Here is a 27,202-nt window from a genome sequence, read left to right as displayed (position 1 = left end):
TAACAATTACAATGAAAAGCTTCTTGAAAACCTAATGAGCTGACTCAACTCCTAACTGAATAGGAACTTCATGAGTAGATGACTTTAGACCCCATCAAAATGTCACTCAGTATATCACTCGGAGACCTGACCAAGCAGCCATTCACACAGTATGCTTACCTAGCGTGGTGTTTATTCTGACAATAGCATGTTGCTAAGCTTACTATTCAATACTCATTCTTACTTGTAGTGTAGGAAATATGAACTGACTATGTGACCTCCTTATTTAAGGGAGGAGGAGCCCTCTACAAATCACTTGATGAGCATCAAATGTAGTTTATAAAAATATTACAATTGTATTATTCCAACAAAGACCGTCAAAGAATAAAACACCAACTAAAAACGTGTGTCAGTAATAATATCCGTAAAAGGAGGAAATGGCTCTCCTCAGGGGTCGGGTCTGTTCTCATGCTCCTCCTGCCACCTGAGAATAGAAACCAGAAGAAAAACCCAAAGGATTCACCGCAAACAAGTAGAAACCATTAATCACCATTACAGTGCCAACCTTCTAATACACACCACACAGCAGTGTCACGCCACCCGAATCACCTACACAGGGGAGGTTAAGTGTCGATGCAGGCTTTTCGTCCCTGTACAAAACTATTAAGCACTGTAACACAAAAAACAAGGAGAGCAGTACCACACAAACAAAAGCAAATGACAAATGATATTTAATAGGATCAAATTAAACATCAATATAGAATTAAGTAAAGAAAAAAAAAACATAAGAAAACTTAAATACACAAGAGACAGTGGCTGGTCTGCCCCTTTAACAAGAAAAAGACACACACGTTAATACATGTTAACACAACCTGCAATAAAAGAAAACAAACAACCAAAACATACTTTAGCAAAAGTACAACTGCAGACTCAAACTCATAACCCATCGGCCTAAATAAAAGGTATACTGCATTTACCGGTTGTTCACACTCCTACACGGCCGCCAGCCCGTTGAAGGTACCGCAGCAATAAATATTTGTCTGCCCAGCTTCCAGGACAGAGAGTAAAACCTGTTCATAAATCAGCCTAAAGGAAAAAAAGGGATCAAATAAGAATGGAATTGCACTATTAAAACGCACTCATTCAACACAAACAAATCACACAACTAATAACTCCACACACCTATATGAAAGGGTCAAGAGGCTGAACGTCGAGCCAATTTCAGAAACATGCCAATCTCATTATTTGTTTCTGCAACAATTATTTATGATTTCTTGGTCATGTGACTAGCTACCCACACCTGAAACTCATTGTTGGCCAGTCTCCTCCCACATATGTATAGTTTTTAGTATTGCACTAAAGTGCAATATGACAAAATGTAAAACAACCATGTCATTTATTTAAAGTGCATTTTTATGGTGATCTAATCGAAAATCATTTCCTGTTTAAACCTGATTTATTCTATTTGGCTAAAAGCAAACAACACTCACAACACAATGATTATTTTTTTTTTTTTTATATAGTATTTTAAATATTGTTGGTGTGCAGAACACGTACTAGCTAGCTTTACTGACTGCATCAATTATTGTAGGTTTTATTTAGTTTTTGGTTGTCAGCACATAACAGAAATGATTATGGATTTTATTTTATTATGGTGAAATTAAGTTGTAAAAGCCTAAATATATTATATTGACCAACACTGAGCCTAAAATAGCATACTGTATAGTAGGTACTACATTTTATTTTTTAAAATTACTTTGCGACTGTTAAAAAAGTATTTTCTATATCAGTGGTTCCCAACCCTGGTCCTGGAGTACAATACATTTTAGATGGCTCTTTAATCTGACACAACCATTTCAGGTCTTGAAGTCTCTACTAACTAGCCGATGAGTTGAATCTGGTGTGTTTGATTAGGGAGACATGCAAAATGTGCAGAGTTTGGGGTACTCCAGGACCATAGTTGGGAACCACTGTTGTATATAGTATGAATATGTGTAGTATGAATGAAATTCGGATGCACTACATATGCCGTGTTGTCACTGTCATGTGACCTACATCATGTTGTGTCGCTTCTTCGCCATTCACAAATCCTCTCCCGTGGCCTCATGCAATAGTAAAGTGTCCATCGAATGCATACTTCAGAATCTCAGTGGAAGTAGTAGGTCATCTAGGTATTTTTCGCCTACTGTATTTCGAGTACTATGTATTTGAACATACTACTCTGTTGGTGTACTATTTTCCACATACTATATAGTAGAGTAGTATTCGATTTTGGACACAGAAAATAAATACAATAACTAAATGGAAGTAGAAAGCAAATAAACAGTCCACAGAACAGAATGAAATCCTAACATTACTCCCCTCTCCCGGATGGTTCATCCTTGTGCCGTAAATAGAAACCACACCTTAGTGGAGGAATGGAAAAACTCTAAGGAGACGCTGGAGGGAGGAGTCAGGGAATAGACAATGGAGGGAGAAGCCAGGGAGGAGATGATGGAGGGAGGAGCCAGGTAGTGACCCAGAGCTGAGTCACCAGGATGAAGGCCCATGGTGGAACCAATGGAGGGAGAAGCCAGGGTGGAGACAGGAACCTGTCCAACTAAGGTGGAGCTGGAAGAGGTGGGGACCCAGGCGGAGGGGAGGAAACGAAGACTCGTGGTGACACTCTAGGCCTGAAGAGCCAAAATGGAGCCGACACCTGTGGGAGTGAGGATAATGGTGGAACCGGAAGGAAGGAGGAGCCCAGCCAAGCCAGAGGGGTGGAGGGTCGAAATGCAGCTGAAAGTGACTTTTTTCCTATGCAGAAAAAAAGGACACTGTGGAGACCACAAGGGAGGTACCACATGTGGAAAGAAGTCTCTGTGGTGTGGGTTTACCAAACCCGGGAAACTGAACAGCGGAAATACATCATATGGGATTACCATCAGGTAATCCAGAAATATGGAGCACCTAACCCAAGTACAAGGGCTCACCTAAAAAGGGACATACCACGAGCAATCGGCCTGGCAGCAAATTCCACCACCAAATTCGGCTACTGAATTTGTCCAGGGTTTGCCGGACATGGGGAACCCACATGGACAAAAATGCACACGTTATCACCTCAAGGAGGAGCGATACACTGGACCAGTTGTCCAAAGTTTACCTATATGTGTCTGATAATACTTGGGACGAAACTGGCTAAACCCAGAGATTGTAAAATTTTGCAAAGGTACCGTTCACTAGTGCCCCAGAGGATGCAACTCTCCTATTGGAGTGTGCTCGCTCTCCCAGGGGTCACGGCACACCCTGTGTTTGGTATGCCCGAGATATGGCATCCACAATCCTCTGTTTGGAGATAGCCTTCCCCTTCTGCTGTCCCCCTAAACAGACAAAGAGCTGCTCAGAGCATCTGAAGCTCTCTGTGCAGTCCAAGTAATTGCAAAGAGCACGTACTGGTCACACCAAAGATAAGTGCTTGCAAGTTCACCACCTGATCCCAAAAAGGGTAAGTGGAAACTTTGGGCACATAGCCCAGTCATGGTCTCAGGATCACGTGAGTATGCCAGACTAAACCCAAGGCACGTTTCGCTAACAGAGAATGCTTGCAGGTCCCCAACCCTCTTGATGGATGTGGGCGTGGTCAGGAGGTCCCTCTTCAACGAGAGGGCACTAAGCTCAATTGACTCCAGGGGCTCAAATAGGGCTCTCTGTCGGCCCAGCAACACTACTGAGAGGTCCCAAGAAGGAATAAGGTGCTGACCTGGATGATTTAACCTCCTGGCACCTCTTAGGAACCTGATGATTAGGTTGTGCTTCCCTAAGGACTTACCATCCACTGTGTCACCTTAGTGCAGTGCACCTTAGAACGGTGCTTTCCTGCAGGAAGGAAAGCAGAGCCAGGGCCAGACTTGGAGGTTCTAGAGGTCTGGGCGCGGGTGCCAAATTGTGCCATACCCCTGAGAAAGAAGGTCCTTCCTAAGGGGAATTCACAAAGGATGGGCTGTCATGAGGACAGATGACAGATAAGCGCGATAGCCATGTGATGTGTTGCATAGCGACATGCCCATCTTGGGACTCAAATCTTAAGCCAGTGCTGAAGCGGTCTCATATGCATCGACCTGAGCGGTGTAACTGCCGCTGAGGATATCTCGGAGATCTAAGATTGGCCGCAACCCACCGTCCTTTTCTGGTACGATGAAGTAAAGGCTGTTAAACCCTTTCCTTTTCTCGGCTGGAGAAACAGGCTCTACCGCACCCTTTGCCAGAAGGACTGCAATTTCTGCACGCAAGACAGGGGCTTCCTTTCCTGCTACTGAAGTAAAACACGTGTCACGGACTGTCAGTTTAGTTTTCATTTTCATGAACTTTAAGTTTGCTTGTCATTATTTACTGTTGTCTTTATTCACGTTTCCCGCCACTTGTATGTTACCATGGATATTCATTAAACTGTTCGCATTTGAGTTATCATTGTATACTTAAGTTCCTGTGTTTCCTAAGTTCATTGTCGGTTATTGTTTGTGTGTCGACACGCTGTTACGTTATGGATTACCTGAGTTTATTGCTTTATTTAATACATTCGCATTGGAACCTTTGACTCATCTTCATCTTTGGACAACTGTGACAGAATAACTAACCACAAAATGGATTATGCAGCTGAATTTGCTGCTTTGGCCAGGAGAGGCCAACATTTGTTGGACTACACCCTTCAATTCTGCCACCTTGCCGTTCGTTCACCGTTTGATGACGAAACCATCAAATGTCTGTATTGGATTGGAGCGAACTACGAACATCAAGTAGACCTCCCAGACATGCAAGAACTCAGCTGGAGGGATGTGAGGGTGGGTCTCACATGATGGAGTGTCAGTGCCTGCTGCGATGAAGCTGCCAATGCCATGAGAAGTGGATGTGCCCACCATCGCACCGGAGCCTGAGCCCCTTACGTCTGACCTAGCGTGCGAGCCGGCCACCTCTTCGTGACAGAGGAAATACTAGTGGAGTTTGAGGGAATTGAGGAGTTCCCCGTCCACAACCCCGCCGCAGTGAGTGAGTGCATAATGGACTGGGAGACTGATGTGTTGGTCCCACCCTTTTACCACCACCTCTAGTTCCAGCCCTGTCTTCGTCATCTCCTGTCTACACCATTGTTCATCCCTTACCTCCTCACTGCGTCGGGGATTCACCTGGGGCATCCCATGAGCCATCCTCAAACGGCCTCCCTGGCTCTGCCTCCGGCTACTGTCCCCGCTAATCCACCTCGGCCCATCGCCTTAACTCCTCCACCTCCATTCCTCCCTCCCTCAGCTCCTCTGTCGACCCGCACCACACCAGGTCGAACATAAACTAAAGACTTACAGGTTTGGAATGACATGAGTAATTAATGACAGAATTTTCATTTTTGGATGAACTATCCCTTTAAAAGGATATACCACTGTATGTTTAGATGCTGACAGTATGTTTACATTATTTCAGTGTACAATATCAGCTTTTTATATTTATTATAAATAAATAATAAAATGTATATAATACAATATCAAAAATATAAATAGTAAATTAATTAAACATCTAAAACCATATCAACAGAACACATGTATGAATACCTAAAAACACTAATGTGATCACGTTGCATTTAGAATCAACTAAAAACACCTAAAATATTGTGAAACGTCTTGTTTTCTTTATCAGACTCAATGGAGCATGCTGGAGCACAACACATCATCCTCATCAGAATGTGATGCATGAATGACTAAACTGCAAATGACTAAATCAATAGCAGTGCTTTTTTTAATTAAAAATTAAATAATACGTACAGCGGAGAAGAGAAAACAGCTCTCTCTAAATAATAGTCCTGCCGCATGGGGCGTTAAATTTGATAAGAATGCATGGGGAATGGTAATGTGCTTGGCAGCCGTTTTAAAAGAAGGTGAGCATTGTGCATGTTCCCCTGCAGTGCTGCAGATGAATGTGAGTTCTACTGGACCGAAAGAGCACTCAAGGTCAGATGTGAGAGACTTCAAGCCACAGTACTCTCTCTCTCTCTCTCTCTCTCTCTCTCTCTCTGTCTGTCTCTGTTTGTGTAAAACTGAATAGATAAGTATTATAACTGTGGTTATGATTATTCATGAGACCATAGAATGTATTATAAGGTGCATTGCAACGCACAATTGATGCATTATAATACTTTTATAATGCATAATATATAAAGGCTTTAAGTAAAGTGTTAGCACAAAATTCACCTCAGTTTGGTCCAATTTTTTTTTGACAAATATAAAATAATCTGTTCAGTCTGTTCTCAAATTATATACAGTAGTATTTTACAGTAGTAAAACAAAACAATCTCAAAATATGAGATTAAAATAATGTGTCAAGCACTCATTTCTCAAAAGTGACATTGTCGAACAGTGACACCAGCAGATCAAGTTTCAGAGGGAGGCAGCTCTGTGTTCTCACTGAGGTCATAAAGCGTGCATGTGAGGGGGGTAATGGCAAAGTGCAGATCACATGAGAGAAGGCTGTAACTGGCTGATCACCCCTTCAATGTGACCTTAGGCTGCTACGTTTGAATCATTAAAGGACAAGTTCGGTATTTTACACTTAAAGCCCTGTTTACAGATCGTTTCTGATGAAATAGAACGGTTAAGATTAAAATTTTGACACATGCTGCTGTCCCGAGAATTTTAGGTTTATTTCGCTTTCCCCAAAACCTCTAGAATGGGTGTATAGGTGCACTGGAACAATCCTTCATAAAATGCATTAAACTTTCGTTTACAAAGCGATTAAACTCACCGAGTGGTCAGGGGTGTTCACTGGTATGCTCATACAAAAATCGCTGCAAAAGATGCTTTCCAACAGGTTTTATCGTAATTTTTGTCCAACTCCATTGACTTGTATTGAAAGAGCTGTGTGAGGTACGGTATTACTCCGCCGCTTCTTCTTCTGCTTCTTCTGTGTATTCAATGAAATGCCAGTGGTTTGCTTGCAATTGGCAAAGGTGCATTATCGCCACCAACTGGGCTGGAGTGTCTATTATTCTGAGCTCTCAACGGAAGAATCTACGGGTGTGAGACGTTTGGAAAAATAGATCCACAGTTTTACAACGAATGGTAAAACACCTGTTGGAAAGCATATTTTGCAGCGATTTTTGTATGAGCATATCAGTGAACACCCCTGACCACTCGGTGAGTTTCATCTCTTTGTAAACGAAAGTTGAATGCGTTTTAGGAAGGATATGTTCGAGTGCACCTATGCAGCCATTGTGTAGGTGGGGGGGAAAGCGAAATAAACCAAAAATTCTCGGGACAGCAGCATGTGTCCAAATTTTAATCTTAACCGTTCTATTTCATCAGAAACGATCTGTAAACAGGGCTTTAAGTGTAAAATACCGAACTTGTCCTTTAAGAAAAATAACACATTCCCTGGATAAAACCCCCATAGTTAAGAGTTATGCAAGTTGGGATTTTGTAGAATCAATATTAAAGTGCCCCTATTATGCTTTTTCGAATATTACCTTTCGTGCAGTGTGTAATATAGCTGTCTCTGAATGTAAACGGTCTGCAAAGTTGTAAAGACGAAAGTGCACGATAAATACAAAGTTCTGTCATGAAACTCTAGATGGCATACGCTAATACGTCCTTAACTCAACCTGCCTGCAATCACATCGGTGTCAATAGGGTACAGCTGATTGGTTCCTGCCATTTCAGTAGCCAATGAGCTTGCATGCTCAACCTTCAAATACTTTGTTAGCATTTGCTTTCAGAAACCCTCCTCCTTCTCCAGCTCTACCTGTATAGATCTGCTACGTGTAATTCATGTACGCTATATTGTACAGTAGCAGCATGTCTTGCCCACAGCAGCGTGTTGTGAATGTATTGGCAGGAGCAAATCTCTGTACTTGCTCTGCAGCAGCAGAGTAGCAGATCTATTTTGCCTAGACCAAACACATCAACATTGTCATATCCATTACCATGCCAAACACTCTTGACAGAAATAAAGTTATTGTCTCCAAAAAGAAAGAATCGACTCTGAACCGCCTAAACAAGTCGTCAGGAATTTCAGTCTCGTTTGCATAATGCCTGCCTATAGTCTTCATTGGCTGCCCTTGAACAACTCGACCCGCCCTCAAACGCTGTAGATGGTTTGTTGTGTACATGTCGAGAAGACGTTGCTCTGCAAAAGCAAATTCTCTTTTGTAAACACTTCCAAAGAATAAGGATGTAAAGAGTCAGTGGTTAAAACTACCACAGCGATACAACAGCAGTATGACCTTTTGACGATTGCTTCTCAAATCTCTGAGATCTAAATAGGATTTACAAAACACTTATTAAAGATGGGTCAGTACCCTGTTTTTTTAGACCGACTTGCTCCTCAGAATCACAACCTGAAAGTATGATTAATTATTGATGTATATATTTTCTACCAAGTGTTCGAAATTCGTGTTTTATATTGTGTTGGTCTCTGGCTAACTCACGTTGTTACTGTCTTACTGAAATACCTAAAATTGTGTCCATTAAGGCAGATTGTCTGTTGTTCTTACTACTTAAAGGATGGAGCAAGATTTGTTTTACAAACTTTAATGTTTCATCAGTCATTCACGTTAGTGCTCGGCTAATGTATGTGCTGTTATTGATACAGTTAATGATACAGTTCCCACATGTGCACTGATTGTCAAAATGCAATAAACAAAAACTAAAAACTTGTACTGGCATTTAAAGGGATAGTTCACTTTGAAATTAAATTTTGGTATGTTTTAGCTTAACTCAAGGGCATCCAAGATGTAGGTGTCTTTTTTTCCGCAGTAGTTTCAATTTTGATATTTTTAGGTCAAACCGTTCTTGTCTGTCAGTCATATAATGCAGGTCTATGGTCACCACCTCAAAGAGCATGCACAGAGAAGTCCAAATTAAACAATTCCCCATCGTAAGTACACATTGATGGCCTAAGACACGAAACGAGCGGTTTGTGTGAGAAAAACGTGAGACCACGTCCAAGTGATCTGACTTAAGGCCTCATTATGCTTCTGCGTCAACTCCACGGCGTAGCTACGTCGTCACTCCTACGGCGTCGTGGCTGTTTTATGGTTCTGCGTCGGGTTGCATTGCATCGCGGTGCATTTCACCGCCAGAACGCTAGGTGGGGTGTGGTTCGCGAATCTCTTTGCTAGTTTGTTTTGGTTCCGTGCGCTGGTTCCGCGCGAGCGAAAGAGAGAGAGTGTTGTTGCCCGTCTATGGTTGTTGCAGCTGGAGCTAATCGACTTGAACAACAAATGTAAATAAACTTTTTTTCAAAACAACCATTGATCTATTAATGTGCAATGAGTAAAAAAGCACGCCAAGAACAAAGGGCAAAGGTTTAAGTATACAATAAAAAAAATAAATAAGAGTAATAGGTACAAGAAACACACAATATAAAACTGAAACACAATATAAGTTAACCGTAATATAAAACATTATCTAAGAAAATGAACTATTTACAATAGTGCACTGAATCACGAGGATGCAAATGTTCAGTCTTGCTCTCTGCTCTCATACACCAATCACAGCCCTTGCGGTCTGCGTCGCCTCGACGCGTAGTTACAATTTTTTGGAGGTGCACGTCGAGCTACGGCGGAGGGGTTGGAGAGGGGTTCGCGGCGACGCAGAGGGGTCTGCGGGGGTACGCCGTCGATTCGACGCAGAAGCATAAAACAGGCTTTAGTCTGCGCAAGCGCCGGAAGTGATCTCTCGTGCGTGTACGTCACTCATTGTTTACACAGAACAGAGATTGTAGGTAAGACGGCTAATAGAAATGGTACTAATTTGCGCTTATCCGGGATGTTTAAACTGACGTAAAAGAAAACAATTACGTATGCGCTAAGCCAGAACGCGCGCACACGTCACACACCAGGAAGACCTGCATTATACGACTGACAGACAAGAACGGTTTGACCTAAAAATATCAAAATTGAAACTACTGCGGAAACAAAGACACCTACATCTTGGATGCCCTTGAGGTAAGCTAAAACATACCAAAATTTAATTTCAAAGTGAACTATCCCTTTAAATTAATTATTTGATACAATGCACTAATTTTGTACATGCATGTTTTTACATTGTACTTTGGAACAACATGAGGGTGAATAATTACTGACAGAATTTTCATTTTTGGGTGAACTAACCCTTTAACCTTACCACACCACTAAACATGTCGTATCCCACCTCAATAGCAGCACAAGTGTTTTGCAATGCAACATGAACACAATAAGTACAGAGTATTTAACTACTACTATTATTATTATTATTATGTAAGTACATAGTAGTTAAATATACCTAATATAAAGTCGGACCCCTTTTCTTTATGCAAAATAAATAAATACAAATATTATGTTTGGGTCAAATTACAGCCCAGACAGGTTTTCATAACATTATGTCACCCAACTGTATGGGTTATTATAATATTTTGTGGTCAGATGAAACCAAGATCTATACTCCAAACCGCAAAACAACCAGGTTGGATGGACGGTGCATCACATGGCTTGAAACTAAGATATCTTGATAAATATATTGCTTACACCAGACACTTTTGCAGTAAAATGTTTGGCAGTAGACAATTACTTCAAATACTTATCTGTGCAGTATTCAGATATAGCAGTGGTCCAAGCCTAATTACTTTTAAATGAGATGTAGACAGGCTTCATTCTCTGATGGCCAACTGAGTCTACAACCTTTTTTATATTTAAAGAGGAGAGCTCTCATCTCACACTGAGTGTGTTTCCCCAGACCGCTGAAACTCTTCTGCTTGTGAACGTGAGGTCTGTGGCGAAAGTTGAATCCTCCTCTCCTGATGTCTGAATGGCTGACCTTCTAAAACAAAAAGATAATAGCATTTAGACTATGGTTTTCACATTCAAAAGCCATTGCACTTTAATGGTCGTATTATTTAATGGACAATTATGAATAATGTTGTACTATGCTATTAGCACTTGGTTTTGATGAACTGTTGTAGAGATAATTACATTATTTTGGCTTGTGTTTAGCAATTTTCGTTTTCGTTTAAGAGCCCCCCAAATGCACTCAAAGTGAATCAATCTTTTGTCACCATTGTGCTTGTACAGGAAGTATACCTTGACCGAAGAAGGCTCACATCTTATGCTTTCTCAGCACCACGGTGTAATTTGGTCCCTCTTTGACAAGGGCCGCTGAGCAGGCATTGCGAACTGACAAATAAAGCCTGTCAATCAAAGTGCAGTTTAAAATCAATGTGACACATATCATGGTGACATCTTAAGCACATTTTCATGCCATGCCTTTTTCCTTGTCATTAGTAATTTATCAGATGTGTTCTTTTGCAGTAGTGCAGGATCTCAGTGAAGCCCTGAAATACAAATCAAGCGGCTTCAAAGGGTCATTAGACAGCTATAAAGAATGAAAAATGAATGCCCCACAAAATCTGACAATGCCAAAGTAAAATACTTGTGTGCATATTTTGCCAGGCTAACATGAAAATGATTATGAGGTTCACAAAAGCTGTTTAATTCTGCCTTCTGTTTGGTTTCAAAGGCAGGATTATTATCATAAATTAAAAACCATTGAAAATAATATATATTAATTACATTAAAAAAATAAAAATAAACATTCATTTAAAAAAAACTTATTTTATTTCAGCTAACATTTCTCATTTTCAATTAGTTTGAGCTAAACTATAAATAATTAAAACGAAATAAACTAAAAACTAACAAACAGATAAACAGCGTGAGACTGCAATCAAATAAAAGTTCTACGGGTGATCGACTGACATGACTCATTTACATTAGGCTTGTCGGACTTCATACAGCACTGCGCAGACCGATCGGCGGCTGACTTGAAGCAGTGCATGCCGGTTAGAAATCGTGTCCGACTTGAGACAGCACCGACTCTACGTGACTGTGACGTACCGCGAGAGCAGTCGGAGGACTCGGCCAGCGCAGTTTCTCCAGAGCGGCTGATGACGACACAGCTGTTCCACGATTGGCCGAATCCACCGCATCACGCGTGTTCCATGTTTATTCGAACCCCTTTAGTTCGACTAATGTTCACAAATCAGTTTTTTATAAGAGTGAAAGCTATTTTCATGTAGTCGCGATGTGTCATGTTTATCAAAATAAAGCTGATACCCCTGAGACCCCACTACATTGGTATTTAAATAGTATAGGCTTATGTTGAACTTTATTCTTGTACAAACAGACGCTGTATGAAGCAGTACATAAAGTATTAAATGGAAACATAACTGAAAGTCTGTGTATTTGGCAAATAGTGCATTTATTTCACTTCAGCTGTGGTAAAGTATGCAAACACAGCGCGGGAAGCAGAAAGTGTCCGACTTCTCGTCTCCGTTTTCAACTCCTCTCGCCGACCGGTTACGTTCAGCCACAGCCGATGTCCAACACACCTATTATGAGCAAAGCACTCTATCAATCTACAGAATAGCGTGGGGTCGCAAACAAGCGAAGCCGATGATAATCAGGTGCGGGTGATCTACTAACAACACAGGCGCGCGATATTAAATTTGAGAACGTGGGTTGGCAAGTGATATGTTCGGATAACATCGTCCTCTGGCATTTCGCATAAATGAAAATGAGTGGAGACATTTCTCTTCGTTCTACCACTCACTCTCTATTCTCTGTGGTTTATCCTCCTTGCAGCAACTTTCGCAGCCATGTCAAGCACAAAATGGGTTAAGACATGCTTTTTTGGGTGTTAAATAATTTCACACAGAGCAGTAAACTGACTACAGCAAACTTAGGACTGTAACTCACCCTGCACTCTCTGTGCTATGGTTTCTCAAATTGTGTGGCTTGTCGATTTTCTAAAAATACAATAGGACAAACAGTAATCTTTTTTTGACTGGTGAATGATGAAATGGGAAAAACAATCCTATAGGACAGAGCCATAACTACAGACCAGAATATCATAGAGACTTGCCACACAGGACACCAAAACACCCACTTAACAACCTGCTAAAAACAACCACCTCATAGCAATGTCCTAAAAACCAGCCACAGTACCTTCAGAAAACTCTAACAGTAAGTGCCTCATGAATTTTGACCAGCAATGCTCTAATTTCTTCTGTCTAAAATAACATTACTGCATTTTTAATATTTTAGAAGATTTCAATGTAGAGTCTCCTTGGAAATGATGAGATGTCCCAATTCAAATGAGCATGTTCAGTATGGCATGTTCACTTAGATGACTCACACACGTCTTTTAAAGCATTAAGTAATGATATGAGAAAATCTGCAGATGGCCAGATTGTTGTTATGTTGGTTAAAAACCCTCAGGCTGTGTTGTATTTGTGTCCACACTGAGACTACTCAGATTCAATCTCTTATGCTCCTGCCTTACTTCATGCATTGAGAACTTTCACTTCCAAACCGAGGATGCATGCAGTCCCTCATGAATATTAAAAGAAAAGTTCACCCAAAAATGATCTGTCATAATTTACTCAACCTCAAGTTGTTCTAAACCTGTATGAATTTCTCTCTTCTGCTGAACACAAAAGGAGTTGTTGATGTGCATGGAAATGCGGTGAGATGGGAAGAATTCCATGTCGAGGTACGGATGTACCCACCCCAAGTCTTTTGGCAACCGTGAGCGGATCAGTAAACTTGTCTCTTAGGAACTTGCAAGGGGTTGCATACCCTCACTGTATCCCCCTCATGGAAACAAGGAGTACAAGCACCCTGCTTAGCATCTGTGTACTTTTACATTTTGGGCCATATCTTGCACCCAGCGCAATTGACTTTGTACACCGACGCGACGCATGTATCATTCCTATTTTGCACCCGACGCACAGCGGACTTTTCCCTCCACAGACGCACGTCGGTAAATTAGGGAATGAACTTGCGCTCCCGGGGGCGGTTCAGTGAAAAGAGGAGGAGTCTTCCGGCGCAAACATTCCCTGGTGCTATTTTGCAGTCTCAGAAAACAATTCCGCGTTTTCAGATGCTATTTTAAGGGCGCATGCTTGGCCATAATGTAGCGTGTGCACAACGCACATACACTTTGCTTCTCTCATCTACACAGACGCAGCAGTTGCCATGTTTGCAAACCATACATAATTACAAGGAAAAATATTCCACATGAGGGAAATCATTGTGGCGTCCATGAAAATGTGAAAAAATAGGCATAAATCTATCTTACACATTTACCCAAATTATTATACGCCTGTTTAACTGAAACTAATTTGGGTGGGTTTCTTCCATCCCCACAATGTCACTTCTCTGTGTTTTACGGCCCTGACGAGAACGTCGGTCTCCTCGGCTGTGAACCGCTCCTAGCGTGCGCCTGGCAAATCAGCCGTTATAATAGCAAACCGCCATGGAACAAGCGCGCCTGCTCTTAAAGGGAATGTGAGATGACGCTCTGATTGGTTTATTTCACGTTACGCCCAAACCACACCTATGAGTAATTTGATACATGCGATTCCGAACGTTAAAATAGGGCCCTCTGTGTTGCAGTTGCGTTGCCCTTCACGAACTTGGCTGATGCACAGGAACAGATGGCAAAATAGACAGCCTTGTGCACATTTGCCTGACATAGAGGAGCTGAATGGGTGAAGTACCAGTTGCAACATGTGGAGTGACACTGCAAGAAATCAGTTACCACAGATGTTACTGGATGGCCATTTAGACAGTGTGTTGAGACACATGGTTGAACCTCTCTACAACACCATTAGCTGCCACGTAGAGAGGAACGATGGTGACGAATATTCCTTCCTTACAGAAAAGCAGCGAAAGCAGCAGATGTAAACTGAACACCGTTATCTGTAATTATACTCAATGGAAGACTGAAGACTAATGACACAAACGAAACCACAGAATCTGTAGTGACAGTGTGAGTAAAGGAGACCTCAGGCCATTTGCTGTAATAGTCAGTTAAGGTTATCCCAAACCTACAGTATAGTGGGATGCAGCAGTGTCAAATGGCCTGACTACATCCACAGCCACTTTCTGCCATGGTCCATCTGGCAGCAGTTCTGGCTGGAGAGGAGCAGGTGTGACTTGACAGTTTTGTCATCGACAGACACACGTGGCGGGCGGGGGGGTGGGGGAATCTCCTCAACCACCACCAATGTGCAGCATCCCCTGGATGATGTGACGGCAGCCTGCGCCAGAACGCCCACCACACACCAGCTTACTGGTGGAGAGGAGACGGCGATGATTAGGAGGTCATGATGGACAGAGCCCAATGGGCAAATTTGGCCAGGATGCCGAGGTTACACTCCTACTCTTTGTCGAAGGACATCCATCCACATGCAGCATCAACATTAGCAGCAGACAGAGAATTAGAGGCGTCAGGTAGAAAAGCAACAATCAACATCATCAACAGGAGCTTGAGCAACAGCATTATCTGCAGGAGAAGCAGGGCAAACGTGACAGATAATCAGCAAGGGCAATCTGAGTCCCGACTGTCCTCATGCTGCAGCACTTGGTAGTAAGCATTAGTCAGGTCAGTGATAGAGAAAACAGTAGAAACTTTTCAGCAGAGAGTGGTTGATCAATGGAAAAGAGTCCAACATCACTGCTTTATTTGGCTCTCTGAGGTCAACGCATATCCTAATTTTACCTGACTTGTTCTGCATAACAATTGGTGACACCCATGCAGAGGCATCGATGCGTTCTATCACCCCAGCTACTTGCAAGTGATTTAATTCCTCTGACACAGCACTCCAAACAGAGAGTGGCAGACGACATCATTTTTGGCTCACAGGTGTGACGGCTTCATTCAGCTTTATGTGATGCATAAAGTTTTTAGCACATCCAAACTCAGTTGACTCAGCAATATAGAAGAAGCAGCAGAAGCAGACAGGATTGTTTTCAATCCTCACATTCAGTGCAGACATTATTCCCTCCCCATGAGTGGAGTCCCTTTGTATAATAATTTTATTTAATTGTATAAATAAAGAACGTAGCAGGAACTGAGTGGTCATGTAGGAAAGCGTTCGCTGACAAACATCCAACCACTGGAGTTTGGGCTTTTGATGATGTCACAAGCCTGGCTGTGGGTTGCGACAGCACAACATTACTGGTTAAAGGTCATGAGCATGTCAAAGTGAATGGGGCATTGCAAAGAGATCAAATGCGCTAAAATGGATGCTTCAATACAACATTTGCATGCACCCATTCAGAAAGACAAATGTTCCGGTTTATGATGTTTACTTTGACGTGTCCAGTGTATAGACAGCCTCAAATTGTTGTGGTGCATCATGTCAAAAAATGCGCCCAGTGCAAACCGCATTCACTCTAGACAGTGTTTGCCTACTCAATTGCTTACTCGTGACACATAGCAGCACAGATAAATGTATTCCTAATATGTTGGACCTTTTATTGTAAGAAGTCTACTTTTACATACTGAGACGTGCTTTCACAAGCACCTGTAAGAGCTGTTAAAGATGTTTGAGTTGGGGAGGTTTGCAAAATATGATGAGTGTTTGCTGATTTATATATATATATATATATAAGTCAGTCACTGATTGATTGATTGATGGGCTTGTGATATGGCACCCTACTATTACACCACAGCCAGCCTGAACTGCTCACACAAGGCCGGTCATCAGTCTTGTCATTCTCTTTTGACCTCTCTCATTAACAAGGCCTTTTCAGCCACAGAACTGTCGCTCACTGGGTGTTTTTTTGTTTTTTTTGTTTTCTGCATTGACTGTACGCTCAAGACTGTTTACGGTGCATTAAAATCCCAGATCAGCTGTTTCTGAGATCCTCAAACCACCTTGTCTGCCACCAACAATCACTCCACAGTCAAAGTCACTTCGATCACATTTCTGCCCAACGAGGATCGGGTTGCTGCCACATGATTGGCTTAGTAGATATTGGCATTAACAAGCATGTGTATAAGTATACCAGCTGCACTTTATTTTACATGCCCTTACAGTATTCTGAAATTAATAAACTGAAAACCGACACAGAAAATAAGGTTTGTTTAATAATCAGTTAATTAATCAAATTAATTTAATAATCAACCAAAACTGAGTTGTATATAAACATTTGAATTGCACATCAGGGAATTTTTTACATCAACATTTGAATTATATAATTATGTTTATACTCCAATTTATTATACATATTTAAACATGTATAAATATTTAAATGATGGCTGTAATACAAACTTGTTCATCATGTTTATATTGTACTCTAACTTCTACTAAAGAGAAGATCAATTCACTGCCCAATTCAAATATTCTTTACAAATTGGTATGACAAATGGTATTGTCAACCCAGCAATATTTGGACTTCCAAATTAGACATTGTAAAAATAAAAGATAAAAATCTGGATTTCAAAGATAACAACACTGTCATCATTTGTCTAATGCAGGTACTCATTTCAAGATGAAGAGGACATGTTCATGGTAGTTGACCTGCTGCTGGGAGGAGATCTACGTTACCATCTACAACAGAATGTGCACTTTACAGAGAGCACTGTGAAGCACTACGTGTGTGAAATCGCCCTGGCTTTGCACTACCTGCGCAACAAACACATCATCCACAGGTAATGACTGCATGTAAACTGCATAAAGGTTTTGCACATCCAGTAAAACACACACACACAGGCAATATGGTTTGGAAAAACGATTTAAATGTACACACATGCAAAGATATTAGTCAGATGCTGATACTGTTCTTGAGTGAGTTGTTGAGTAAAAATTGCAACATAAATTACACACAGTCATGCCTCATTAAGGAATTTTGAAGCAGCTGTGTTTTTTTAAATCACACAAGTTGCCTTCAAGTTGTTGAATAGTACTGTACTGTAGTAGTAGAGTTTGTGGCAGTTCTTTCAACCCTTTAAGGTGTTTAAAAATAGTGACAAATGTGAGGCCAGTCTTGTACGTTTTTGTTTGGATGCTTTTAAGTGAGCAACATTTTACAGTACCCATGCTTTAATTTCATCCTGTAAAGCCTGACATTTGAAATAATAGTCATAAAAATCTCTGTATATATATATATATAATGGAACAGTTTATTGAACCTTAGACAGAAAAAGAAAAAAAATGAGAAAAAAAGCATTGCATATAGGTTTTTTGTTGAGTATCATATTTGATGTATTAGGCTTTTATGGCTCATATTGTAACGTGTTGTGTTTTTGTAATCTAAGATGCTTGACACAGATACAACATTCAAGGAGTCTTTAATTAACCAGGAAAATACACAGGGGAAATACACACTAAACTACGACGATAACTGACAAAGGACATAACCGAACAGGGAGTATAAATACACTGAGAACTAAACGAGTCAGCGGGGGAAAACCAGTAACTATTGAAACAAACATGTACATAATCAGAAACCAAGGGAACCTAAACTAAACAGAGCAGGGAAACAGGAACTAAGGGAAACAAAACAAAATATTAAAATAAGAGTCTATAACCATGACAGTATAGTCTCCCCTCCCAGAAGGTGCATTCTCACGCCGTAACTGGTAATCCTGTGGAGGGAGGGGGTTTGGAGGAGGGTGCGGAGCTGGTGATAGACAGGGACCAGGAGGAGCCGGTAGAGGGAAACACCATGGCGGAGATGACTGTGGGAGGAGCTTTGGCTGAAGGTCGAGGCAGAACCTGGAGACTGACTGACGGAGGTTGAGACAAGTGATGAAGACCCAGGCGGAGCTGAGAGGCCGACGAGCCATGGCAACATCCACGGCCCGGAAGCCCAAGGTGACTAAGGCTGGCTCACGGGGCCGAGGCTGAGACGGAGGCTCGGCAGACCGTGGCGAAGAAGGGAGTGAGGACGACGGGGGAAGCCGGAGGGAAGAAGGAGCCTGGTGGAGCCGAAGGGGTGGAGAGATATAATCAGAAACCAAGGAAACCGAAACTAATCAGAGCAGGGAAACAGGAACTAAGGGAAACAAAACACAACATCCAAATAAGAGCCCATAACCGTGATATGTATAATGGGATTATGGAGCTCACACTCAAGGAGGAAAGAAAACACCTACGTTTTATTCAGAGGCCCAAACTAAGCAAAAATATGTAATTTGGTGCAGATGTGGATACTTATATGGCCAAAAAATATCTTTATAACAGTATGCCTACTTACATCAAATGCATATAAGCATCAGCTGTCACTGTATATCTCCCAAAAATATGTCTTAGTCAGGTGATATTTAAATGCTTAGTTTTATGATCCTAGCTCAAACCTATAATGCAATGTGGTGCAATCATACTGAATCAACACTAACTGTCCTGGTTGGCGTCAGTGTTGTAGACCCCATTTGCACAGTGATGTTGTGGTCAACTGACGGGTCTACAGGAATTACAAGGAGCTTCATCTTTGCAAGGATGAGATGTAGATGACACTCCTTCATCCAGGCAGAAATATCTGAAAGGCAGGCAGAGGTACGAGTTAAAACAGTATGATCATCAGGTTGAATTGACAGATTAAGCTGCTTGTCATCTGCATAGTAGTGGTAGGATTGTGCCTATTACCTTTTCTAGTGAGGTTGTGTAAATAAATAAAAAATGAAGAGCGAGCACTGAACCTACAGGCACCCCAGTGATCAGCTGGTGTGAGGCAGATACCCCTCCTCTCCATGAAACCTTGAAAGATCAGAATCAGAATCAGAATCAGAAAGAGCTTTATTGCCTTTGGAGAAAGATCTACCTGTGAGGTAAGACTGAAGCCACTGAAGTATCGTACCTGTGATGCCCAAGTTAGAAAGGGTAGACAGGAGGATCTGGTGGTTTACAGTGTTAAAGGCAGTTGACTGGTCTAGTAGAATAAGGAGAGCTGATCTGGAGTTCACTCTTGCCAGCCGTACAGTTTCAGCAATGGTCGGCAGGGCGGTCTCGATGAACAGTCCAGTTTTGAAGCCAGACTGGTTATCGTCAAGTAGGTTGTTCTGCAGTTGTCAACTGCTGTATGATTGGGTGTTGGCTTTTTGAGCAGTGGGGCTACCTGGGCCTGTTGAAATGAGGTGGGAAAGTTGCCAGTAGTGAGGGATGTGTTGAAAATGTCAGAGCGGATAGGGATGTTGGTGAGATCTCCTGTAGAAGGTGGGAGGGAATTGGGTCTGAGGAACAGGTTGTAGGATGGCTGGAACAGAGAACTTTGGAGAACTCGTTCTCTGTGAGGGGAGAGAAGGAAGAGAAGAGTGAAATGTGTGGGTGGATGTTGGTTGTGGATAAGTGGTGCAGAGAACTAATTTAGACCAACTGAAACCTGGTCTAAAGTCAATGGCTCAATATGTTTTTTTTGTTATTTAAAGAGCGCGTTAGTAATGTACGCCTCTAGTACGCGAGTACACTTTGTCCCATAGATGGCCTGCTTTAACCTCGCGCACAAGCAGATGTTTCCTCGCTAGAGAAGCGTTCAGTTTTTCCGCTTGCAAATTCCGTCATGTAAATAATGAATCCGCCATGGTGCGAGCACAACTGGCTTTTAAAGGGAATGGGAGATGAGACTCTGATTGGTTTATTGCACGTTACGCCCAAAACACACCCATTACTCATTAAGAGAATAGGGACAACCCTTCTAGACCATGCGCCGGGTGCACCAACCATTTTTCCAGTTGTTAAATTAGCAAAAGTGGATTCGGACACGCCCTAAGTGCACTTGCGCTGTGTGCTTTAGACCGTGCGCTTAGATCGTTAAAATAGGGCCCAGAGTGTCTGTTGCTTCTTTGACGTCCAGAGAAGAGAAGTGGTTAGTGGTAGGAAAGGGTGCAGAGACCACAGAGGAAAAGTGTGTAGGAAATAGAGAATTCAGTGGCAAAGGAGGATTCAGTGGTGAGCATGAAGGCAGAGTGGCAGAGAACTTGAGAAAGAAGTGGTCAGAAAGATATAGATGAGATCTAGCTTTGTGTATAGCAGGGGTGCACAAGGCTAGAAGAGTTAGGAAATCATTTGCTTGAGGTTTGTCTAGGTGGATGTTGAAGTCACCAAGAACTACCAGCGGCGTGCCGGCTCATCCAGTAGCACATCCAGCTCTTCCAGAAAGTTGCCTAGTTGACCTGGTGGGTGGTAGATGACAATAAGATACAGTTTGGCAGGATTAGTAACAGTGATATCATAATATTCAAAAGAAGTGTAATTAGGGAGAAGAGAGATGAGAGAATTTCCAGCTGTCGGAAATGAGTAGACCCCCGCGGGAGAAAGTGAAGTCAGTGGAAAGGGCTGAAGGAGTGGCAGGGTTGTCTGCTGAGATCTATGTTTCAGTCAGAGCCAAAACATTAAGTTTTGACTGACAAGCAAAAGCACAAATGAAGTCAGCTTTGTTGACAGCCGATTGACATTTCCACAGCCCGACGGAGAGGGTAACAGGCTGGTGGCAAGGGAACGGATAGGTATCTTGGAGTGTACTTCTGTCTGCCATGGACAACAGAGATGAACTGATGGCAAATGAGTATTACTAGGGAATAAGAAAGTAGAAAGGGGATACTTAGTTCAGCGTACAATGCCTTGTCAATGTCCTTGCTCAGTGGACTCGTGCAGGTAGACTTGCAGGTCTTTACCTGAGCTCTTTCTTTACATCTATCTCTTTACATACTATATATATATATATATACTACTCAACAGTATATAATCAGAATATTCACAATATAGCAACTCCTCTTGTACTTCGTTACCTACAGTAAGTTTAGTCCAATAACTAATCATCTTTCTTTATAGATATAAATGATGTTGTCATAATGGCAGCATAATTTAATACAGTATATCAGTATATCTTATAATACAGGGCTCGACATTAAGGACTCCCCAATGCCAGTGAATTTATACAGTGAAGACCATGCAGTGTTATTTTACATTTTATTATTCATTATTATTGTATTTATTGGTGGTATTGATTGTGATTTGTTTATTTGTTCTTATTTTATTACTGACTGTTGCCTTTAATAATCTTTGAAATGTATACTAGTTTGGCTAGTAGTTTATCAAAATTGGAATTGTGGAATATCAATGGTATCTAAAATGTCGGTGTCATATCCTTATTTATTAGAATACAAAGGTACTGGGTCAAAAGCTACGAAAACAATCAATGTTTTATTTTATTTATTACTTTTTTTGTGAATACTAAAAATGTATCCCACTAGACTAGACTAACCAGGCCAGTAGGAAAAATCCTTAGCTTTGAGCCCTGTAATACTAGAAACAACACAAGTGTTTATCACCCTCCAGTGCATTTCCGTCCCTATAATGGAAGATCTCCCGTGAGACGGCATCCCCTGTTCCGCCTGGGCTACAGGGATGAAAACAATACACCCTGTTTTGTTTTTTTGCTTACAGCTACTTGAATTATTAACACTAGAGTGCTGCTCAATCAACAGCATCTTAAGAGACCAGGCTCTTCAAAACAGGATGTGGGGGGTGGATAAGAAAGACCAAAATTATTACTAACAAATCCATTCAGATGGGATTAGTTTTCTAAACCAATGTTTGCATTACATTTAGGACTGTAGGAAGACTGTTAATCACCCTAAACCCAATAAAATAATTAATACTTACCAATTAGATAAATTATATACTTATTACATATACAGGTATATTTAAATTATATATACTACAGGTCAAAAGTTTGAAATCTTTTATTTTATGTTTTTGAAAGTAGTCTTGGTAACACTTTACAAAAAGGTTTCATTTGTTAAAATGAGCTAACTACATTTTTTAACATGAACCAGTCTCTGGTAGTCAGACCTTCTGACGGCAGATGGTCTGGACTCCATCGCAGATTTCATTGGACATGGACCGCCCAAGAGAATGTCTGACTGACATGTTAAGCAACCAATTACAGTTTGTTTTGTTCCGCATCATGTTTAGGAGCGTGAAAATTAGGGCTGGGCAAAAAAAAATATAAAAAAAAAATGATTTTTTGGTTAACCTTTTTTTAAATGTGGTCAATTCGATACTGATTCTCAATAGCCACAAATCTTTTTTTTTTTTTTTTTTTTTTTTATTTCCGCAAACATTGAACATAATATCTGATTGACGTTAATCTTATTACTAGTCTTCTCCAATAGATGTCATCCTCTTATTTGCCTTGCGCAATGTTGCGGCGGGACCCTGTCATTCATTCAGTGCTGAACATGGCGGATGCAGGTGTGGCTTTTAGTGTGAAATAGAGATGCGCGGATGGGCTATTATTTCATCCGCAACCGCATCACAAAAATCATCATCCGTCCGCCATCCAGCCGCACCAACGTTTTTGACCAATTTTCAAAACCGCACCCGCCCGCCATCCGTTGATTTGTGTATACATATATTTTTCATTTGATTGGTTCAACCGCCCGCCACCCGCCCGAATTTAATTAAAATATAATTTTTCGTCACGTCATCCGCCCAATCCGCGGAGTCCGCGGCTGTAACCGCCAACCGCGCATCTCTAGTGTGAAAGACGTTCCAGACAGTTGAAGGAACTGTCAGTGTCCCGATCGGACCAGTGCTGCATGGTCATGAAAGTTTACCATTTGCACACTTTTTCAAGCCTTGCCAATTTAAGCATTCAAGTGAAAGAGAACGTCTCATACAGCGTGAAAATAATACAATGAATTCTCTTTCATGTTTCCTTGCACCCAAACGGACAAATTCCCACAAATGTATCTCAACATGCCTGCTTTTGTGAGTACAAGTAAACATAGTCAGTTATGGCTTAAGTAATCGGTAGAAAAAGAATGCATGTGTATCATTATTGGATCCGTGCATTAGTCTTAAAGTGACAGCAGCCTAATATTCCTGCTGATGTCTGTGTTTTTAATGTTTATAAAACTACAAAAGACAAAGAGAAAATCACTCTTTGATCTTCACTGAATAACTTTTTTGTAACTTTAATGGATGAACCTTTATTTAATTTGTACAGTGAAGACTATTTGCAGTGTTATTTACACCTAACTGAAAATTATTTCATTTGTATCTTTGTGCTATTGTATTTATTTATTTGTGCTATTGCTTGTAGTTTAATTATTTGTTCTTTTTTATTAATGACTGTTTACTTGTCTTTAATAATCTTTGAAATTTATATTAGTTAGTAGTTCCAAATCGAATCAAGAATCAAATCGAATCGAATCGAGATCTTGTGAATCGGAATTGAATCGAATCGAATCGGGACATTTGAATCGATACCCAGCCCTAGTGAAAATGTTAAGTCGATGTCCCTACGATAACAGACCGCCATGCATCTAATAAATTATTAATTCAAGAACGTTGTGCAAGTTTACTGCAACAATGGAGCCACGAACTTCACATACTTTTGAAATCCAGCATTTAGAAATCCAGAAATCCTGTAGAATTCAACCAATCAGATGATGACTTCAAACTCCCGAAGTGTTTCCCATTTTGTGTGCCTTATGCATCAGATGTTCAGCCAGCAGTCTGTGGCCGTGACGTCTGAGGCGGAGACTAAACATGAACTAACAATGAACAATACTTCTACAGTATTTATTAATCTTAGGTCATGTTAATCTCAGCATTTACTAATAGAAAGCTTAATGAACATTGTTGAAAAAAATATTGAATAACTTATGTTTAAAACTAAATTTGAATGAATATTTTGTTTATTTTTTTCATCTGACAAGGAAAATAATCCCACTACGACCAAAGCATCGGGCTTTGAGTGCCACCAAGAAACACTGAAAGCCTTCTCTCTAGTGCCAATCCGGCTTCTTCAGTTCACGATCACCAGCCACCGGTCACTGCTTGAGTGATTGTGAGAGAAAACACTCTCACGTTCTCGTAATTCACACGTTCCTCACTGCAGGGGGTTTCAAAGTTCTCTCTGCGAGTCTGCAAAGGAGTTGAATCTGCATTTAGAGAGTCATTGGAACTTGCATGCTGTCTTTTACGTCTGCATTCCCAACCTAATATTACTGATTATGAATGATTATCAACCCAAATTGTTCATGCTTAAAGCTACACTGTGTAATTTTTTTAAGTTGATTCTTAGCAAAAAACACTTTGTTCTTTCAAAATTATATGTGCTCATTAATGTGTAATTACTTGTACCAACTAATCAAGTATTCTCGTAAGCGTAGAATCTGCCATTTAGAATACATACGAGCGAGTCGCTCGAATGGCGGCAGCCATGTTGCGCCTTCATCTTGAAAATACATTAGCCAAAGAGGGACATACCTGGAAATTCAAGCTTCGCCTTTTGCGTTTTTACACTCAGTGGCACCGTGACGAATGCGAGGGGGAGATTACTCGCGACTGCCGGCAGATTTGAAATAATACGGCCACCGTAGGAGTTAAAACGCCCTCGGAATGGGAGGAGCTAGAAAGTAATATTCAGTTGGTAGTCATAAACAATTTCACCGCTAGATGGGAGAAAATTCTACACAGTGTAGCTTTAACCGTAAAAGCCCCCATGAAATTGCTTGACAGTTTTTTTTCAGCATTGATGTATTTCATATTGAAACAGGAAGTAGGGGGCGTGAGATTTTGAAGGATTCACTTTTTATAAAATAGGCTTTAGTTTATGCAGATTTTTTTTACTTGCAATTGCTAGTATTGGTAGGCAGTAGCAACAGGTGGGACATTCTAATCATAAAGGTCGTATTATTGGACAAAGGGCCAGTAAAGAGAAACACATGTCCAGCTTTGTCCAGTAAAGTTCAAAAGCAGCCATCTCTCTTCATCAAACACCACTAGCAAACATTCAGATGCCCACAAAGGCACGTTATTGAAGAGCTTGTGTGTCGGGCTCCAGCTGTCCCTCTGTTCCTTCGTATCTAAACAGGGATCTGGTAACCAGGAGGGCAGCTCACTTACAGCCCTCATCATGATATGTGATGTAATGAGGCCATTAGATCCTGCTAATAGGTTGTTGGAGCAGTCGACCGAAAGAAAAGGCTGGTGGATCGGTTTGCCCGGCCCACTGCTCTCAGGGTGGTCAGATAACACTGCCATTGAGCTCTGAGAAAGGTCAGGTGTGCGAGGTGTGGAGGAGTAACTCGTGATGACTTCCCATGTCACTTTTTTATTAGGTGATGCCTTTGAATCGACTCCAAGATATCTAAGACAATTGAGAAGTGATTACCTTGATAATGGTGAGGGATGGAACAACTTTTGACAGCTGTTGCTGAAATGTCACCGCTTCCCAATAGTGGGCAGAAATAGAAGATGGGTTATCAATGAAGCAGCTGTGCCTGATATTTATATATATATGATATATATAATCAGATATTGTATGCCTCATTTTGGCAGCAAGTCAATGTAAACTTAAATTGTGTACACAACCACCCTATTGTAGTAAAAATCTGTTCACTCTGTTTGTGATTTTCCCCATAAATCTGAAACAGTATCTCAAAAATGAGCCGTCCAGGAATGTGATTCAATATGACGTCACATTGGAACAAGCCCCGCCCACGATTCCAGACAGACTCCGCCCTATAAGCTTAGCTCCGCCCCTCAGTGAGCGGTACACAGTCCGCCATATTTATCTCCTCGCCAGAGCATTCAACAGCAGCATTCATGTAAGAAATATATTCCTATTAAAGCTACTAAAGTTATTCAGTCAAGAGCAGTGAGTGATTTTCTGTTTTTCTTTTGTTGTTTGATTCATATTTACAGCATATATAGCAGTAGGAACTGAATATGGTAATATTAGCTGGTGTGTGGTGGGGCGCTGTACATTGGTGGTTGTTGAGGAGATTCCCCCTTCCATGTAAAGTGCTTTGAGTGCAGAGAAAAGCGCAATATAAATGTAATGATTATTATTATTATTATGCTGCTTTCACTTTAATACACAGATCTAATATACACACGTGATTTCTTTCCCTGCAGTTTACGTTCACAGACATAACGGACTGTGTTTACGTGAACTTTGTGTTTTTGATATAATCTTTAGTGTATTTGATCATTTAAGTGCAATAAGACTTGAAAGACAACTTAGTTTAATACTCACGGGACGTGCCGTCTGACAGCCAGCTTTCTGTGTGCATGCTTCAGATGTGTGCGCTCAAAGAAACATTTTAGTTTAAACTAATATGGCTTTAAAACGCATGCAGATAATAAACTTTCAATGATGAAAAACTGCAATGTCACATGAGTGTGACCGCGATAAAGATGACATTCAAAACCAAACACGTTTTGTTCGTTTTTGGCAGAGTATCGGAGACACGAGCTCTACAGGCTCCGCCCTCTTCTGAAAAGGGGCGAGGAGCAGCAGCTCATTTGCATTTTAAGATACATGCACGAAAACAATTAGCATTTTTGTGTAACATTGGCACTATGTTAAGTACTTTGTTAATAACAAGAAAAATCATTGGACAAACTATTCTGCTAAAATTACTTT

The 27,202-nt window shown here is 41.1% G+C and overlaps 1 protein-coding gene across 1 annotated transcript in view; it reads left to right on the top strand.

Annotated features, from left to right (window-relative positions):
* The window catches only part of stk32a (serine/threonine kinase 32A), a 75,683-nt gene that overhangs the window by 11,633 nt on the left and 36,848 nt on the right, over positions 1-27,202 (top strand). The window contains exon 5 of the mRNA XM_084386431.1: positions 17,298-17,471. Coding sequence (XP_084242557.1) covers positions 17,298-17,471 — 174 coding nt within the window. The remainder of the gene's footprint in view (positions 1-17,297; positions 17,472-27,202) is intronic.

This window comes from Rutilus rutilus (assembly GCF_951802725.1).
Source record: "Rutilus rutilus genome assembly, chromosome: 18".
Taxonomy (NCBI): domain Eukaryota; kingdom Metazoa; phylum Chordata; class Actinopteri; order Cypriniformes; family Leuciscidae; genus Rutilus; species Rutilus rutilus.
This window is presented reverse-complemented; position numbering and strand designations above follow the sequence as displayed.